Consider the following 19110-nt stretch of genomic DNA (forward strand, 5'->3'; position numbering starts at 1 on the left):
GTAACATTTATGAAAAGTTTTCTTTGTATTTCCAAATAAATTGTTTCTAAAAATATTTAGCTATTACAGACAAAAACAAAATTAGACAAATGGGACTATATTAAACTAAAACACTTCTGCACAGCAAAGTAAACAATCAACAGTGAGGAGACAACCTGTGGAATGGGAGAAAATATTTGCCAACTATCCATCTGACAAAGAACTCAAACTCAACAGCAAAAACCCCCAAATTATCCCATTAAAAGGTGGGCAAAGGACATGAATAGACATTTCTCAAAAGAAGACATACAAATGGCCAAGAGGTATATAAAAAAATGCTCAATATCGTTAATCATCAGGGAAATGCAAAGGAAAACCAAAATGAGATCATATCCCAGTTAGAAGGGCTATTATTAAAAAGACAAAGAATAACAGACGCTGGCGAAGATGTGAAGAAAGGGAACTCTCGTATGCTGTTGGTGGGAATGTAAATTAGTACAGCCAGTATGAAGAACAGTATGGAAGTTTCTCAAAAGACTACAAACAGAATTTCCATATGATACAGCAATCCCACTCCTGGGTATTTATCCGAAGGAAAGGAAATCATTATAACAAAGGGATACCTGTACCCCCATGTTTATCACAGCACTACTCACAATAACAAAGATACAGCATCAACCTAAGTGTCCACTAAAGGATGAATGGATAAATAAAATGTGGCATTACAGACACAGTGGAATACTAACTCAGACATAGGAAAGAATGAAATCCTGTTATTTGCAGCAACACGGGTGGATTTTAAGGTCATTATGTTAAGTGAAATAAGGCAGGCACAGAAAGACAAATACTGCATGTTCTCACTCATGTGGGAGTGGAAAAAGTTGATCTCATGGAGGTAGCAAGTACAATGATGGTTGGCAGAGGCTGGGAAGGGGGTGTGGGTGTGTGGGAGGGATGAAGTGAGGCTGGTCAATTGGCATAAACACACAGATAGAAGGATAAGTTCTAATGTTTGACAGTACAGTTTAAAAACAATGCGTATTTCAAAATCATTAGAGGAGAGGACTTGAAATGTTCCCAACACACAGAAATGATAAACACTAAGGGGATAGATATCCTAAATACCCTGACTTGATCATTAAACATTCTGTGCATATAACAAAATACCACCTGGTCACCACAAAAATGTACAAATATAATGGATCAATACAAAAATTTTAAAAATATTCAGCTATTAAGAGTGAGGTTAGATTTGTTTGAAAAGTTCTTATCATCACCACAGCAACAATAAAAACCCCAACAGAGTAAAAAAATTCTTTACATTAGGCTAATTCCTTGAAGGATCATATAGTCAATGCCCATTAGACCAAGTTTTCTAGAATACTATCATATAAATTATCTAGGTTTGGGAAGTTTTTCTAATTAGAAATTTAGAAAGTCTACTTTAAATGACCAAAATATGGGTTATTCTGACTCTGGATACACTACAGATTCTCAGGAACCATAATATAATCAAGGCCACATAATTTTTGTTTAATGTGAAGTGTATAGTTATTATATTCCTTTGGGTTTCAAAAGTCTAAGCAGTAAAATTACTTTTGTAGTCAGGCTTAACAAAGTCAAGCACTTCAGAAAAGCAGGCAAATCAACATCAAGGTAATCAGGAATAATTTTAAAAGTTAATCAAGCCCCAGGCCCTGTGCCATCAGATTCCTTCCGTACAAAACTGAGAGGAGAGAGACAAAAAGTCCGAGTTGCAACGAGACATTTCACAGCATGGTATGTTTAACAGCAAAGGATGTTCTTGTTCACATGTGAGCTTCTAAAAAAACTTCTCTAAAGACTGTGTCTGCAAGTCTACCTTTGGGGTCACCTGTTCTTGGTGACAGTTCAGCCAGAACACCGCACTAAAGATGTGCACCTCCAGAGTAATGGTCTGACACAAGGGATTAGGGTTTTCCTCAACTCCCAGGTCCTCTAAATCTGAGCACTCATGTCTGGAAACTTCTCTGCTGCTATCACCCTTTCTCCCTTCCCCCACAGAAAAATCCAGTTAATTTGTCTTCTTAAAGTCTTAAAGATTTTAGAAAAGTGTGGGAAAGATTTTAGGAAAGAGGAGGGAAAGAGATTTGTTCCCCTTTATTCGCTATTTCGGTCTATAGAGTCCACGGGTCTTTGTCAGTAACACGACATTTGATAAAAATACTACTCCTACACAATGCTTATACTGTGGGAGACTGTGCACCACCATTTTTTTTTTTTTTTTTTTTTGCCTCATCTCTTGTCCTTCTCTACACATGCTGTGTCTCTCGCCAGTTCTCCCACTTCCTCCCCACGCCCCAGTACAGCCTGCGGCTCCTCTGAGGAACAGCTCAGGCTCACAGGCCGCGTTTTCACAAGCAGGGAATCACAGCTCATAGCCTGACAAACTCTGTAGCCTGAACTCTCTTCAAGTGAGGGACAGGAATATTGGCAGGAATGCCAGCGTTTAGTATGGAGAAACTTGGAACACAGTAAAGGGAATTTTGGGGGTTTGATTTTTTACGAGGGCTAGCCAGCTAGTTAGCACCACCCAGGAGAAAATGCTCTTTTACAGAGTTGCCCCACGGCCCATCCCTATTCAAACTGAGCCAAATGATTCAAAAAAAGCACTGTCAGTCATGAGAACAGTCAGTGAATGTGCAATCTCATTATCCCCACTGGGAAAGAGCTCAAAGCACATATTCTTCTGACAAAGGGTCAGTAGATCATTTTAAAGATCTGTGTATTCATAGAGGAACTACTGATGCTAAGAGACAGACACGGAAGAAAGCATGTGTAAGGCTCCAAATGATAGCTCCTAAACGGAGCTTTTAGTTTTTATTTTCAGGCTGCTACAGACTTGTCCAAAGATCTTTGCTTTCTAAATGCTAAGACTTTTATCTGACAGTAAAAATTCTTAGTGTACTTTCTGCTTACTATATATACCTGAAAATGTGACCAGAAACAATTAGAAATATATTGCAAAAGTGGGCTTTTCTGCAAAAGAGAATAGAACGATAAAATGTATTAAATCCTTTCAAAAGGGACCACAGCAAAGCAACGTGGCTTTGACTAAAGGCTTAATGAAGGTGGAGCTGTGTGTGTTCCCAGCTGTGTGCCCCTGAGCACATCCCCTAAATGAAACACGCCAGCCTGTGGGTTCCTCCAGCGCGTAGATTTATAGACCAGAGGTTTTCAAGCTGTATTCCACAGAGTATGTGCACGGCAGGGGAAAGCAAGGAGTGGCCCCCCCTACTTCCTGTCCCACCAGAGCAGCTCTGCTTGCATGTGTTTTATATTTACAGATTCTGTGAGTTCATTTGCAAAAAAGATCTTGATGCTAACAAAAAAGGCCAAAATCCATTGCGTTAGATGATATATAAGGTTATTTCTACTTATGATAATTATCCTTCTCTGAGATACAAAAGGGCTACCAAATGATATCTATTAGAATGGTTGTAAAATTATGCCCATATTGGCTCTAAAATTCATTTATTTAATAACCTTTGAACTATGGGACAATGGTTTCTATCATGTGATACACATGTAGAAAATGTTTTTAGGCTATTCCTATTTTCAAGTGATTCTATTACTCAATAAGTGATTACTAAGTGACTCCTGATTCTTTAAAAAAAAAAATTTCAACAAAACTTTTATGTCTTACTTTCTATTTCAGAATAGAATCCAAGGTGTTACTTTATACAAATCCTATTTCCATTACCTGTCAAATCCCTTGTGTTTGGAAAGTAAAGACATTGTCTAAGTATCATTGATACATGATATACATAAAACCAAATGGCCTTATAATTTATTCACATATATATGCAAATGGCTTTGAAAGTATTTTTATGCCAAAATCTATGATTCTGGATTTTACTTTCCCTCTTACATAAGGAAGGGACAGGGTTTGCTAAATAAGGAAGGAAGATAGTATGCTCAATTGATATTTATGTGTGATATCTGAGTGGGATTATTTTAACTTGACTTTCCCAGTAGTCATTTTTCTTTGCCACACGTGCAACTCCTTCAGCTTGACCACTTCACGTCAGTGGAAATAACTTTTCTCAGGCCTGGAAACAACCCGGCAGGGCACATGCCCTCCAGGCCCTGGCTCTGGAGTTCACAGTGTGCGACGCCCCTGCCTTGTCCACACCCCGCGGCCTGCCTTAGGGCTCTGCCACGTGTTCTGAAAAAGGCACGCACCTCGTCTTCCAGTCCTCTTCCGACTTGGACCTATTTTTGCGGGCTGCTCTTTGTTTTTCCTCAAGTCGTTTCTTTTCTTCACTAGCTTGATCTGAAATAAGAACATCGATAAAAAGCGTTTATTCTCTATGCAGAGGATTCAGGCACAGTACTACACCAGCCACATGCATTAGCACCACCTCCACGGTATTAGAACACAAACACCACAGTCAAACATCAGGTTAAAATTTTAACACACATCCAAGCTAGTAAGAGGCAGCGCTGGCATTCAAGTCACACAGCGCTTCTGACAGCCTGTGCCCTTCACCACCTTTGCATTTACCAAAAGAACCTGCTTATTCTTATGCCAAAAAAATTGTTAAAAATCCTTCAACAAAAAAATTGGGTTTAAAACCTGAATGTGAAATCCTAAATTTTTAGTGAGACCTCAGAGCTTTTTCAGAGTCCATTCATAAGAAATTGAAACAATTTTCCAAAATACTGTTCTTTCTCACTGAAGAGAATCAGAATATTCAGGTGGAACAGTTTTTCTCAACCTTGGTACTAATGACATGTTGGATCTGATGCCGTGTGCATTAGAGGACATTTAACAGCACCACTGGCCTTAGATGCCAGCAGATGCCAGTAGCACCTCCCCAGATGTGACAACCAAGGTCTCCAGACCTTGTCACATATCGCCTCGCAGGGAAAACTGCTCCCCTTTTAAGAACTACTGAGTTACAGGAAATTTAACACTTTCAGATAAAAATATAATTAACCAAGGGGGGCGCCATACTCTTCTATGAGGCTCACAAGGTGATATATAAATTCTGAAATATATAGTGACATAATTAGTCAGAATACAGTTTAAAGTTGATAAAGATGCTACTGTTTTCTCAAATTCCCCTCTGACATTTAAGATTCACCTCTGGTCATATGCACAGATGAATTATCAGGGGGGTATTACTGAAATAATGAATATGATGAGCTAATAAGGTCTGCCTCAGATTTTCAAATTTAAAACAAAAGTTACTGAATTTAAACTGAATTATAATTCAAAAATCTAAGAGACTAAAAATGTTAGGACCCCAAAGGATGCTAACGATCACCAGGAAAACAAACCACCAGCCCCAGAGAGATTAATCTTCCCCAGGAGCACCGGCAGGTGCCAGGTACCTATTTCTCCGTTTTCCATGGCTCTGATGTCAGGCCGCAACCTGCAGTCCGTCTTAGGAATCACACTCTCCATTTCCTTGTCTACTTCATTCAAAACCATTGCAAAACTAGTAAAATTATACATCTGAAAAGAAGCGAAACGATCCAATTAACACATACCAAGGCCTGATGCAAAATGGAAGGCCCCGAAAGTAGAAAGTTCGATGTGACAGTGACCCCTCCCTTCTGTGGTGATGGTGGGTGCTCAGTCTTTCTCAGATCACACATATCTAAGTGTTTTCCCCCAAATATGCACAACCTGTGGGTATTTGTCTCAAAGCAATCTCAAAGCAGGCCTCACAGAAAACTATCCTCTATCACTGTCAACTTTAAGTGGAACTATAAGCAAAATCAACATTCTTCTTTATTCTTCATTAATTTCATTTTGTGCTGGGTCTAGAGGGCTTCTACTGCCCAGACTGCATCATCTTGTACTTATCGAGGGCCAAGCATTCCCCTAAGTAACTATTAAAGGAGCCCCCATGAGGTCGCACCCAGACATCCTCCCAGAAGACACCAGAAGGATGGACAGCATGGACGTGTGGGCCTCAGAGTGAGAGGGGGACACGCACACAGAGGCCAGCGGGGAGGACAACCGCGGGGCGTTTTGAGGACCACTGGCCTAGGTCTCGATGCTGCCTGGCCTGGCTCTGCACATGTCCTGGAAAGAGCCCTGAACACAAACAGTGAGGCCACGTGCAGCAAACCCACGTCTCACCTGGGCAGAATTTGGAGGCCTCGGGGCTATTCGCCACAGGAGAACGCTTCCGGGGATGACGAACACGCTTTCAGAATCTGGCATTGGCATTTCGTCCGACTCCTCAGCATTGCTCATCTAGAAAAGCCAACAGAGGAACAGAACTTAAGTAAAACATTTTAAAATACAGCCACGTGCCACACAATGATGTTTCAGTCAGCGACGGACCGTACATGTGGCTGTGGTCCCGTAACATTCTAATGGAGCACAGGTAGAAAACTGACATTGATACCGGCACTGCCGATCAAGCAGGGGAAATGACTGACATTCAGTAATGGTGCTGGGACACTTGGTTTTCCACATGACAAAATATATGTAAATAGAGATATAGATACCACGCAGGTTTGTGTAAGTACACTGTGTGATGTTTGGGCAATGCCAAAATTGCCTGATGATGTATTTCTGAGAACATATCTCCGTCATTAAGCAACACGTGACTATATATATGCACTCACAAATTGTACAATAACCATCATTTATTGCACACCACTAGAATGTAAACCACCTGAGGCAGGGACATTATGAGCTTCTAATTCTTACATCTTTCCCTTTTAATTCTTCTATCTTTCCCTTTGTAGGGAGCCAACAGATACTAGCTGAATGCCTGATAAGTGCTATGAGTCTCGGGAACTTTATGTGTCGTATCACTGAGTGTTACTTGCATTTAATACATCATCATCATCACGCTATTCTACAGTGTTTTGTTTTTAAAGCTTTTTTTTTTTTAAGACAAAATAACTCATCTGAGTATGTACTGAGGACCTTCTAAACTCTCTGCACTGGGGTGCCAGAGAAGCTCAGAACTGCCTGGCTTTCGAGGGGCTCACACACCAGACAGGCACAGATAATATGCGGAACATTCTGAAAACAACAAAAGGTTACGTTCTTGGGGCAGTTAGCTAAATTTATCAATGACACAAAACCAGTAGGGATCCTGAATGCATTTGATAAAAAGAGAATTTTAAAAGAAATCAGGCTAAAAATGAAACTAACATTTCCTTTGTCTGCCCTCCCCACGGGCAGAGCTATGCTAGGTGCTCTATACACTGAGTCTTCATGTAATAAACCCAGGAGGAGATATTACTATTGCAGTTTCATACATGAAGTGTTCAAGGCTTTGGAAGGTTAATACCCCCAACGTCACATGGTTAACAAATCTAGAACTATTGGTTGAGACACTTTCAGGGAATATACAGTTTAGTAAACAGCAAAGAGGTGACAATATTGGTGATAAAAATTTCCCACGGCACCTGCGTATGTTCAGGAATGTCAGAAATCTACGCCAGGCAGATGCACACGGGAAGGAGAGGGACCGGACAAAGAGTGGATGCGTGAGAGTATTTACTCTCTCCAAGGGGGAAAGGCCGCTTTTCTAGCAGACTGACTGGGATTTATGGGACATAAGGAATATTTTCTGGAATTTCACCAATGTCCTTTGCTGTCCCTGCTCTGTGAACGAGGGCCGGGCGACAAGCATGTTGGCAAGGTTGTCTTTGCCACGTTGCCCCCCGTTGGCAGGAGCTATGGCTGAGGAATTTGTGTCGGGGGTCCCAGGACCCTGGGACGTGTCCTTCTCCAGCCCCTCTCAGTTTCCCCCCAGCCGTGGAGAAGAGTCGGTACGCCTCACAGAATGGGGACGCAGGTGGCACCTGGGCCGTGAGGGACACAGCAGAACTGTGCACGTACAGCTCAAGGGAAATTAGAAGAAAGCAGCAGCCCCAGCCCCAGGCAGCAGCACGCTCTGGCCACTTAACGACAGTCCTCTCACCTAGGAGCGTGGTTAACTCCATTTACAAAGAAAGTCACTAACAGATACACGTTTGGCCTTCAAGGAATATCGGGGCTTCTTAAACTTTCACACGTGTAAGAATCACCTGAACAGCCCCAGAGATTGCTACTCAGTAAGGAGGTCTGAGGCGGGGCCAGGGAGCCTGCATTTTAAACGAGCTCGCAGACCATGGTCAAGTTGCCAGTCCCCGAAGTACTGTCAGCAGAAAGGACGCCATCAGTCCTTACGACAAGCAGATGCCGTGCTGAGCCCTTTGCGGGGCAGAGCGGCGGGCAATCTGCCCAAGCTCGCACCAGCCACGCGTGGTGGGGATGAGATTCTAACCCGGAGTTTGCGCTCTTAACCATGATGCTGGCTGAGAAAGGAATCGGTCCTCAAACACACATTTCCTGTCCAAACAGGTGCAATCTTTCTCCAGCTCACAGCATTTCTGCCTGGAGGGAAGAGACAGGAGTCTGCTGACTCTGAGAGCCTGCTGGGGGCTGTGCGACAAGAAGCTGTGTGCCTCACTCGCAGGAAATTCTATCTGGACGTTAACTGTCCCGCAAAGAAGAACATTTAGTAAGAAGAAGGCAGCAGCCCAGGGATGACTCCTTTAGCTATGATGGTCTTAACTTCAGCGATTTTCATGATAAGGTAACAAAACTGATAAGAAGCATGAAAATGTAAGAGAGAATTTTGGAGGAAATTTTAAATATTCAAACAATTTCAACCTCTAATGCATATAAACAGGAGGAAAAGAAAATTTGTCTCACTAAGATGAACTCCAACTTTCCAAAGCTAAGTGAATTGAATCAAAATCTCAAGTACAACTATAAAGCTCGTATATATCCATATCCTATACAAGGTTATGGCAAACATTTGCTACTAAGGCAGATAGCTGCTCATTAAAAAGATGCAAAGAGAAAAATTACATGCACTAGCAAAAAAAAAACAACAGTCAAACTGTGACCCAGTAACAGGGCAACTCCAAAAGGATTAGCACAAATTGAAGAGTCCAGTTGTTCCTTTGATACCACCTGACAGGATGTTCACCTGTTTGCTGTTTTTCTTCTCTTCGGTATTTTTCTTATCATTTTTTTTATAAGCATCAAAAGTGGCAGGGTCAACACTGTATAAACATTCAGTCCACTTCCCATAGAGCGCACAGAGCTTCTTTTTGCTGTCAAGAGAAATTGATGTTTAGCCACAATTAAACCAGTGTTTTGCAGTAACTGAATATTGCTATAGTGGTTTGTATGAATCAGATTCTTTAAAGAAATTGATACTAGGTTCCTTGTAGAAGAAAGATTTTTTCAACTTCTTAGAACGCTTATTTCTATACTATTGCAGCATATTTTGATACTGACATTTTTATCTAGTGAACAACATCTATACTATTCAACACCTAAAATGGAAATTTTACCTTTTATCTTGGATGTAGCCTTCAACTTTGTGTAATTCCTTACCAAAAAGGCCACATGGCTTAAAATTCAACACACATTTGTCCCCAGTCCTATAAAGGAAATATGAAATTCAGATTACCATTCGAAAGCAGCAGCAGATAAGAAGAACTGTGATAACCTTTCTAGCAACAGCTGTTTACTGACTTTTTATATAATCCAGGTTCCACACAGAAGTTATCATGATTAATCCTCAATTAGTAATGTACCCACCTTAAAAAAAAAAAAAGGTATACAAGGTTCATATAAAGAATAAATTGCTTGGCTAAAGTCACAAAGTAGGATTTGAACCCAAATGTTTTTAATAACTCTTATGTCAGCCTCCCCCCAACCCTGTATGAACAACAAACTAAATAATAGAAGCAAAATGAACTGAGATTGGAATTAAGATTCACGGAGGCTGGGGAAGCTCAGAGTTCACCCAACCTTCCTTAATCAGAGACTTTAATGAACCCTATGCATTAAATGGAAGGGCTGCTGTTCACTCTTGAGTTATAATGCCCGATTCTTAAATTTTCATCAGGCTCTACTAGAGCTTTTCTTAAAAGAAAAAAAAAAAATGCAGGCCACTGGAACTGATGAAAACTGAAGGAATGGCTAAGTCCCCTAAAGTGTCTTACTTGTGGTTTATGATTTCCACGTTGCCATACTGCTCAATCCAGAGTTTACCCACAATGATGTTATGCACACAGCAGGTGGGATTTGTCCATGTATATGCTTCATTGTGTCTAAAAAACAAAACCGCAACCCAGAAAAGTAAGTGACAAGTGTTATTTTGTTTTAAAAGTACATTTGCTTCAAATGCCACTATGTGGGGTAACTAATCAGGCTGCTTGAGATAACTAAGCTCTAAGACTTGAAAAACTCTTATTGCTGTTAACTCACAGTAAAATAAGTGCCTATTCTTACTATTTCTTAATGGGAAACAAAAACTTCAGAAAAAAATTCTGTACTTCCACCAAATTCCAAATAAACTAGGCACTTAATCATTTTAAGCATTCAAAAGTTTGTGAGACCTATGAAAAATAAAATTAGACATAGAAAATAAAAATGAAGGTCTATGAAGCACTTTCCAGAGAAAGTACCCTCCACCTCATCAAAGGAAAACACCTATGTATGTAAATAAACTCCAATTTTTAATCCTTTGCTTCTGAAAAAATTTGTTTTGCATCTTCATATATTTATTCCTAGATATATGTTTTTGAATTGTTTTAATTTATATAAAATTCATTTTTGTTGGTGTACAGTTCCATTGGTTTTAATGTGTGTATACATCTGTGTAAACCACGACCAATACAATCAGAATAGTAAACCACTCCATCACCACCCTCCAGAGAATTTGCTCGTGCTTCCCTTGTGTAGTCAAACCCTCCTTCATTCCTAATCCCCAAACAACTGATCTGTTCTCCATTGTCATAGTTTTACCTTTTTCAGATATCATATATATGGAATGATATACTATGTTACCTTCTGAGATTAGCTTCAATTTGTATAATGCACTTGAAATTCATTCCTATTGTTCTATGTATCAATAATTCATTCTTTCTTATTGCTGAGTAGTAATCCACTGTGTGGATGTACCATGGTTGTTTAACCATTCACCCACTGAAGGGCATTTGGGCTGTTTTCAGTTTTGGTGATTATGAATAATGCCACACTAAACATTTATATACAGGTTTTTGTGTGAACATAAGTTTTCATTTCTCCAGAGTAAATACCTAGGAGGATTGCTGAATCGTGTGGTAAAAATATGGTTAACTTTATAAAAAAGTGCCAAGCTGTTCTCCAGAATGGCTTTACCATTTTACATTCAACACCAACAATATATGGGTTGAGCATTCCAAATCCAAAATGCTCCCAAATCTGAAACTCTCTGAGTGCCAACCTGATACTCAGAGGAAATGCTCCCTGGAGCAGTTCAGATTTCAGATTTTCCGGTTTGGGATGCTCAATGGGTAGGTAGAATGCAAATATCCTCAAATCTGAAAAGATCCTAAATCTGAAGCACTCCAGTTCAAAGCATTCTGCAAGAGGATATTCAACCTGTATGAGACTTCTCATTGTTCTGTGTCCCTGTCAGCACTTGGTATTATCAGTTTTTTAGATTTTAGACATTCTAATAGGTGTATACCAGTATCTTATTGTGGTTTTAATTTTGTATTTCTCCAATAACCGATGCTGTTACACGTTTTCATGTGCTTGCTTGCCATCCATATATTTCTTTCAATGCAGTATCTGTTCACACCTTTTGTCCAATTTCTTATTGAGTTGTTTGTTTCTTACTATTGTTTCTTACTGTTGAGTTTTGAGAGTTCTTTATATATTCTGGACACAAGTCCTCTGTTGGATATATGATTTGCAAGTAATTTTTACTAGTCTATAGCTTGTCTTTCCATCTCTGAACAGTGTCTTTCAGAGAGCAAAAGTTTTTAATTTTGATAAAATCTAATTTATCAATTTTGCCTTTTATGGATTGTAATTTTGGTATTGTATCTGTAAGAGATCTTTGCCTAATTCAAAGTCATAAGATTTTCTCCTATGTTTTCTTCCAAAAGCTTTATAGTTTTACATTTTATTTTAGTCTCTTAGAACTTTTTCTGTCTGCCTCCAATGCCCAGTTCTGTGACTTGCTGCTCTGACTCTAAGCCAGGAGATAGGGGAGAAAAACATAAAACCAGTAAACTCACATTGGTCCTCAGGGTCTGATTTCTCTCCTCTCTGCCTGCTACTATTTACTTTACAGAGTCCTCAAGATTGTTGTCTTATGTCTCTGTCCAGGGTTGCTAGTTTTACTCAGCATAAGAGACAGGGTAGAGGATGCTTACTCTATCTTACCTGGATGGAACCGCCTGGGAATTTAAAGCTAATCTTACAAAAGAAGAGAACTAACTCCTAACTTACCCTAATGTCTAGCATGTGCCACACAACCGTCATTTCAGTATTTCTCAAGGTGACTTAATTTTGAAGTCTTTAAGCAAAACACTGGCACTATGATATACAGATAGCTTGTTTCTTAAGAACTGTCATGGAGTGATTAACTCCATTTATCTCAAAATAGATCCAAACACCATAGTCAAACATCGAATTAAACTATTTACACCCCCTGATTGATTAGCAATGGCTATTGCCATGTTTCTCAAATTCTTTTACATAGAAGTAGATAATCTATACTGTATAAAAGCTGTTTCTTGTTTTTTCTCTAGCTTTTGAATAATAAGGTCAGGGCTGCGTGCAAGTGTACATACTCACACGTAGGTCTACACAAAAAGAGTTTAATGGCTTGATTAGAACTTACTCAAGGAGCTCCAAGGTGATGGTTCCTTTGGGTTCTGCTTCTACACTCTTTCCCCAGAACTTCAGCTTGGGATATATTGAGCCATGAAAGATGAAATCATTGTTTAATCCTTCTGCATGAAATGCACTGATTGGGGGGTGATGGCTGACCTGTTCAGAGATGAGTCTGAATCCAAGGTCATCTCTTAAGAGGGCGAAAAGAAAAGCAACATGTAATTAACTCCATCATCATGTGTACATTATTGTCATTTCAGTCAAAAAGCAACGTAAAAGCATTAAAGAAACAGGTTCAACAAAATAAACAATTTATTATCCTCATGAAAGAACAGCTTAACATATGAGAAATTATACAAATGCAACCCAAACTATTTAATCCAATATTATTATAATGCTAGCCACTTTGAACATACTAAAATAAAGAACACCCACATGAATTTGGGTGACAGTGATATTTAGCCATGTAAATTTAAAACTTATTGCTCCTTTTATAATAAGAGAAATCTAGTTGTGTCCATTTTCAAACACCTAGGGAATAAATGAGATCAAAACTTGTGCAGAGAAGAGGCAGGAGATACAGAAAAACTGAAGTCAAAGAAATTCCCTTAATTGTTTACAAATAAGAAACAGGCTAGCATAAGCAAATTTTAGAACTGCACTTGTAAATGCATTCATTGGCTTTACGGCAACAGTATATATTTATACTTTAGGTTATAAAAAAAACCTCCAATCATGTCTTATGATATACATAAGGAGAAAGGGAAGATGATCAATACTACGTGATCAGGAACATTGAAATCCTTGCAATTTTACTTTTTATAGTGGAACATTATTTTCGATATTTTTGACATAGTCTCTAGTAAGTATCATAGGAACAAATATCAAAATTGATAACTGCTCTAGTCATGTATAATTGTTGGTGATAATACATATATTTTTCTTCATTTGAAAAACGATTAATATAAATCATACAAATTCAACTATCCATCTGGAATGGCATGAAAGACCTCACCGAACTAATTCATAAGTCTCTCCCAGAAGTGGGTTGAAAGGTTTTCCAGTACGTTCCCACTGCGACGCAACAGCAGATACAGCAAATGCAGCTATACACTGTGGACAGAGCATCAGGACAAGTTAAAAATAGCCAAGCTCACTCCTCATTCTTTTAGGATCCAAAATTTTGCTGAAGACAGTAATTTCCAAAATTATTTCTAGTAGTTTAATTACTTTGGATTTTTAATACAGCTCTAGCAACGTGATATGGAAACTTGAATGTTCAAAATGAAAATTACTTTCAGTCACTTCCTATAGTTATTCCCAACTGTGGTTTTCATAATGCCCTAAGAGTGCTACGAATTCTCTCAAGGACTTTTAAAAAAAAATTCTCAAACCCAAAGTTACTTTTACTTCATTTAAAATTTTTAAAAAGTACATTTCAAGATTGAGGAAGAGAGACATAAAACTCAACAAGTTAATTGGTGTTAAGTCCAATGAGGTTGGAAAAAGCTGATTTATGTAAATGAAGGAACAGAAGGACTTTAGTTTAGAATGCTATTGTTTTGTTTGAAGGAGAACAATGTGTCTACTATACTTTGCTGTATCTAGTGCATTCATGTAGATCACATAAACATCTTCTATTTAAAAGAAAATGAAAAAGTTCAATTCCTTGCTGTCTTTTGTTTTAACATATAGCAATGTATATATATTTATATATACACATAAGCACACACATGTATCTATGTGTGTGTGTGTGTGTATTCATGCCTTCTTGGAAATAACCTGAGAAAGCCTAAAAGACCAAAGGTTGAATTTTTCCACTTAATATAATGCTGCTTTCTAAAACGAAGACTTAAAAAAAGTTCACCAATATCCAGGTTTGGTTACGGACCACCGTCTGCTTCTTTTGCAATTCTCATTGGTCTTTGCACTATGGTGGCACTGACATTCCAAACATGCTGACAGCTTTTAACATTAACATTTCCCAACCTCACACTGGACTTAACACTAAGTTTATGTGTGTGTTGGGGGTGGGTTGGTAGAGAGGTCTCTAGGACTTAGACCTTTTCCAGGGCTTGCTTGACACATACCTGCATCCTTTCCACAGGATCAGAAAGGGAACTGGCCTTGTGGATGAGGTACGTGTGCTCCATGTATTCGGTCAGTCGCTGAAGGAAGCTCAAAGGCTCATTAAATATGACTGGCATGGTGATCTTGGATAGCTCCTATTTAACCAGAAAACAAACTGTTATGTCCAATACACACAGCAAACTTATCTGCTGTTATCTTTATATAACACGTTCCTGGAAAGGAGTAACAAATAGTAACCCATGAAATTTTATTAATGGTAGTTCAATTTCACAAATCTTTCCAGAGCACCTAGTAATATGGAGTAGACTGTCCTAGGCCTTGAAGGAAATATGAAGACGACCCAAATGTTCTCCTTGGCTTCCAGGAGCTCACTACCTGGTGGTGGGCATGAGTTGGATGACTACTACTAAGTCGGCCCTACATCAGAATTAGGAAATGGGACATTAAGAGGTGACGGGAACACACAAAGCAAAACTCTTCATAGTGGTGTTAATTAATTGGAGTGTCACTAGGCTAAGACAGATCCAGTGTCTTGGGTTCCTACATAAGCAAACTGAAACCCAACTCAATGTAAACTTAAGCTTTACCAATCAGAAACCACCAAACCTACCCCCCCTAACGAGGGACTTTCCACTTTAACCAGTCAAATATGTCCTTTGTCTTGCTCCCTCAAAGAACACCTTATAGCAGCTCCCCCCTCCTGCCCTCTCGGTGGGACAACTGACCTGCTTGTGGTAGGGGGGCTGCCCAAATCATGAACAACCGTCTGCTCAAGTAAATTTGTTAAAATTTCAGTATGTCTAAGTATATCTTCTAATAGCAGCCTAAAGATCAACCACATATACCATTTTTATGGGTAATTTTCCAAAAGAAATTTTAGATTGTTTTTGGTAGACAACATTGAGCTTTTGTGAGCACGCCAACCTAGTATCAAAACTGCGGATTAGAGTATTAGAAGGCTATTCATGTATCTTACAGAATAGATTTTCAACTCTGTCTGCCAGAATGCTGCCATCAGAGTAGACTCTCAAAAATAATTTAACAACTGGGTAGGGTTCCTGACCTGAATTGCAATCTTTCAACTCTGTTTACCACGTGCTGCCAGCAAGCAACATCCTTGTGAGGCCTTTAAAAAATTCATTAAGTAACACACTTATCTTGGTGTTCACTGGAATATTCTGATGATCTTCCCCAACTTCTTCCTGCCATTGCCCTGGGAATCAGGTCTCCATGAAGCCTGCTGGCTAAGGTCACATGGTCGGGTGAACAGTCCTGAGGTGCAAAGCAGGCTGAATGCCACCTGACACAGCCCTGACCTTTTCCCCCTAAATGTCCACATTCTTACCGAGCTACTCAGTCCTGGGCACATTAATAAATGCTATATGTGCTTGCCAAATTTAAAGCAAAGTCCATCTAAGGATATATCATGAACTATTTAATCATGTATCTTTAAGACTATAGGAATGGCTTTTAAGTAGATTTCTCCAAGTGGAGTTCCTGGGTCAAAGGCATGCTCATTTCAATTTTTTTTTTTTTTTTTTTTTTTTTTACAGATACTACCAAGCTGAACATTTTCCAAAAGTGCTTTACCAATTTACACTCCCATCAATGCTGCGTGAGAATCAACATCTTTGATGTTAAAAGAGGTGCATTACTTCCAATCTGTTCATCCAGTCATGTTCACTCTTTCACTAAACACCTAATTTAACTGAGCACCTGCTATGTGTCAGGTGCTGTCTCAGGCACTGGATTACAAGCCTCCTTACAGCTACTGGATCTGGAATGCCCTGCTCCCTTCCCTTAATTCCTCTACATCCTACCTAGATTTCAAGGCTCAGTTCAAGTCTTTCCTCCTCAAGTATTGTAGCACTTGTGGACTGATCGCTCCTTCTCGCTCTTGGAGGACCAGAATCTATTGCTCACAATTTAGCATCTGATCATAAATTAGATTATATCACCTGCTGTTATGGCATAGGTACTAACCAGCTTATCTTGCCAACTTTAACACAATTCTTTAAGAAAGGGACTGTATCTTATACTCTGCTGACATCCTCGTCACCTCGAGGAGAGCGGGGTACACTGCCGTGTGCCCTGCCCAGAGGTATTCCCACTGCTCTCTGACTTTACTCCTTTGCAGGCATTTCTCATCCTGCACTGCACTTCCCCTGTCATCTTCACTGGACAACAAGCTCTTCGAAGACAAAAGTCTTCTTTAAGGATGTATAATAGTTAATGTGGCAAAATGCTCACTAAGGAAATGAGAGATGCACTGGGAATGACATTTTAGTATTTACAGGATAAGAGTGCTTCCATCAAAGGGCTTTTGCTTTATTTTCTCAGAAACGCCGGCCTAGGGACTTAATCTTGCAGCGCTAAGCAATGCTGTGTACATTGCCGTTTCTCCTCATACAGCTCCACAGGAAAACATGCAACATAGCAGGTGGGGCGGGCAAGTGTCTACCAGCCATGGCTGCGCCACACCAGCTGGCCGGGCTTTCATGAGTCAGACGTCAAGGACAGAGAGTGCAGCGTCAACTGGAGACCACGGCGTGAAGGACATGGATTTATCATCAATGCAATAAGTAGATTTACTTCTTAATCATCTGAAAAGCTCCTAAAATTCTGAAAGTTTCTTTGAATAAAATTTTGTAATCTAGACTTTCTTTTGGTAACTCAGAATGTAAAGCATTCAAAGAAATGGAGAGGCCCACAGCTGGGCCAGACAGTGAGAGGGAAAGAAGAATTGAGAACACACGCACACAAATCCAGCCTGCCATAAATACCACCTCGACCTCTTAGAGAACAGAACAGGCTATTTTAAATTGTAGCAACTGACTTACAATCTTATTGCCTCCATCTTCCATAATTATTTTAAAATAATCTTAAAATTATTTCAATTGTTAAAATTCCCTAGCTAGGTAATGAAAAACTCAGAGACACAAAGTATATCTTATTGCCTTTCCTCTGAGACCTCTTGGAAATCCACAGGTGCACCAATTTTACTTCCAATCCAATGAAGTCTGGTGTTGCATTCTCTAGATATTGCATTTAATGCATTAGTATGTGTGTATATATATATATATTTTTTTTTGTAGAGATAGGGTCTCACCATTGCCCAGGCTGGTCTCAAACTTCTGGGATCAAGCGATCCTCCCATCTCGGCCTCCTAAAGTGCTACGATTACAGGTGTGAGCCACTACGCCTGGCCAAGTATGTGTGTATATTTCAATAATAGAAAAAGCAACAAGGCATGTGATGGTCAAGCTTCAAAACAAACATTAGCTAGAATACTTTTATCATTGAGGGCTTCAGTCAGCTGGAAAAATTAAATATTTATGCCAAGCAATTCCACCTTGTGACCCAGCTAAAAGCAAAGTTTAAATTTATTCATGCAAATTAATAGCAACCAATGATGAAATTGAAGAAACTCCTAATTGCAACTGCTCATCAGCTGACAAACTGAGAAGAAAGAGAGAGAGAAGGCTGCTTCTTCACTTGAGCACCATACAAACGACATGAGAGCAAGGCCACGTTTGAGCTCAATCGAAATTGAAAATATCTTACAAATGTAAAGTTTACCATTATAACATCCACATGTGCAAATTCTTAAGACCCAGGTTACTGAGAGGAACCCACTGAGGTGTTGGGCTGAGTCTGTCTGCTCTGCTGCCCAGGAAGCAGCTGTGGGCAGGGCGCCCACCCAAGCGTGTGACCCAAGCCCCGGCGGGCCTGTAGGCTCTTCGCTGGGTCTGGTGCCAGCCGCAGTCTTGGCTGTTCCGTGGATGGAGCTGTGTCTTCTGCAAGATGAAGCTGGCACCTCTAACTCCCACAGCCACTGAGGTGGTACAAATTCGTGCTTCTCATTTAAGGGCCTCAGCGGGTCAAGTGTCTTTTCCCATCTTGTGTTACTCAGTCCCTCTCCCTCCATACGATGTCCAGCATCTATTAGTTTATCACCGCTTGAGAGATTCCTGCCATCTGAACCCCACTGATGACACGCAGAACATCATGCTAAGATGTCTCAGAAGAGCCTCCCGGGGCCACTCTGATGGGCAGTTTGAAAAAAGCCTGCCACCCTGGTGCCTTCTGCTGGTTACACCACCGTCCCTCGGCTCTCAGACCAGCCTGGCGCCGCGGCAGGGGTCCGAGCGGAAAAGACACCCCCAGAAAGAAGCAGGGGAGGGGCGTGTTTGTGACTTAACCGAACTGTAACGTGGGCCCCTTAGTGCAACCAGTGGAAAAACAGGGAGAAGACAAGAAAAGTTCTGAGGAAAACAACAGAAAACATGAGGATCCGCCTTCCCACTCTCCCTGTCTAGGAGCTGGGTAGCTTCAGAGCTGGGGGC

The 19110-nt window shown here is 40.1% G+C and overlaps 1 protein-coding gene across 5 annotated transcripts in view; it reads right to left on the minus strand.

Annotated features, from left to right (window-relative positions):
* The window catches only part of OSBPL1A (oxysterol binding protein like 1A), a 186121-nt gene that overhangs the window by 2034 nt on the left and 164977 nt on the right, over nucleotides 1–19110 (minus strand). For all 5 annotated transcript variants that reach the window (XM_045527560.1, XM_045527561.1, XM_045527564.1 and 2 more), the window contains 9 exons: nucleotides 14764–14898; nucleotides 13689–13786; nucleotides 12681–12863; nucleotides 10006–10113; nucleotides 9349–9438; nucleotides 8979–9105; nucleotides 6116–6232; nucleotides 5359–5482; nucleotides 4204–4294 (listed from right to left, as the gene is read on the minus strand). In XM_045527560.1, the coding sequence (XP_045383516.1) occupies nucleotides 4204–4294; nucleotides 5359–5482; nucleotides 6116–6232; nucleotides 8979–9105; nucleotides 9349–9438; nucleotides 10006–10113; nucleotides 12681–12863; nucleotides 13689–13786; nucleotides 14764–14898 (1073 nt within the window). The remainder of the gene's footprint in view (nucleotides 1–4203; nucleotides 4295–5358; nucleotides 5483–6115; nucleotides 6233–8978; nucleotides 9106–9348; nucleotides 9439–10005; nucleotides 10114–12680; nucleotides 12864–13688; nucleotides 13787–14763; nucleotides 14899–19110) is intronic.

The sequence above is a fragment of the Lemur catta genome, chromosome 16, assembly GCF_020740605.2.
Source record: "Lemur catta isolate mLemCat1 chromosome 16, mLemCat1.pri, whole genome shotgun sequence".
Lineage (NCBI taxonomy): Eukaryota > Metazoa > Chordata > Mammalia > Primates > Lemuridae > Lemur > Lemur catta.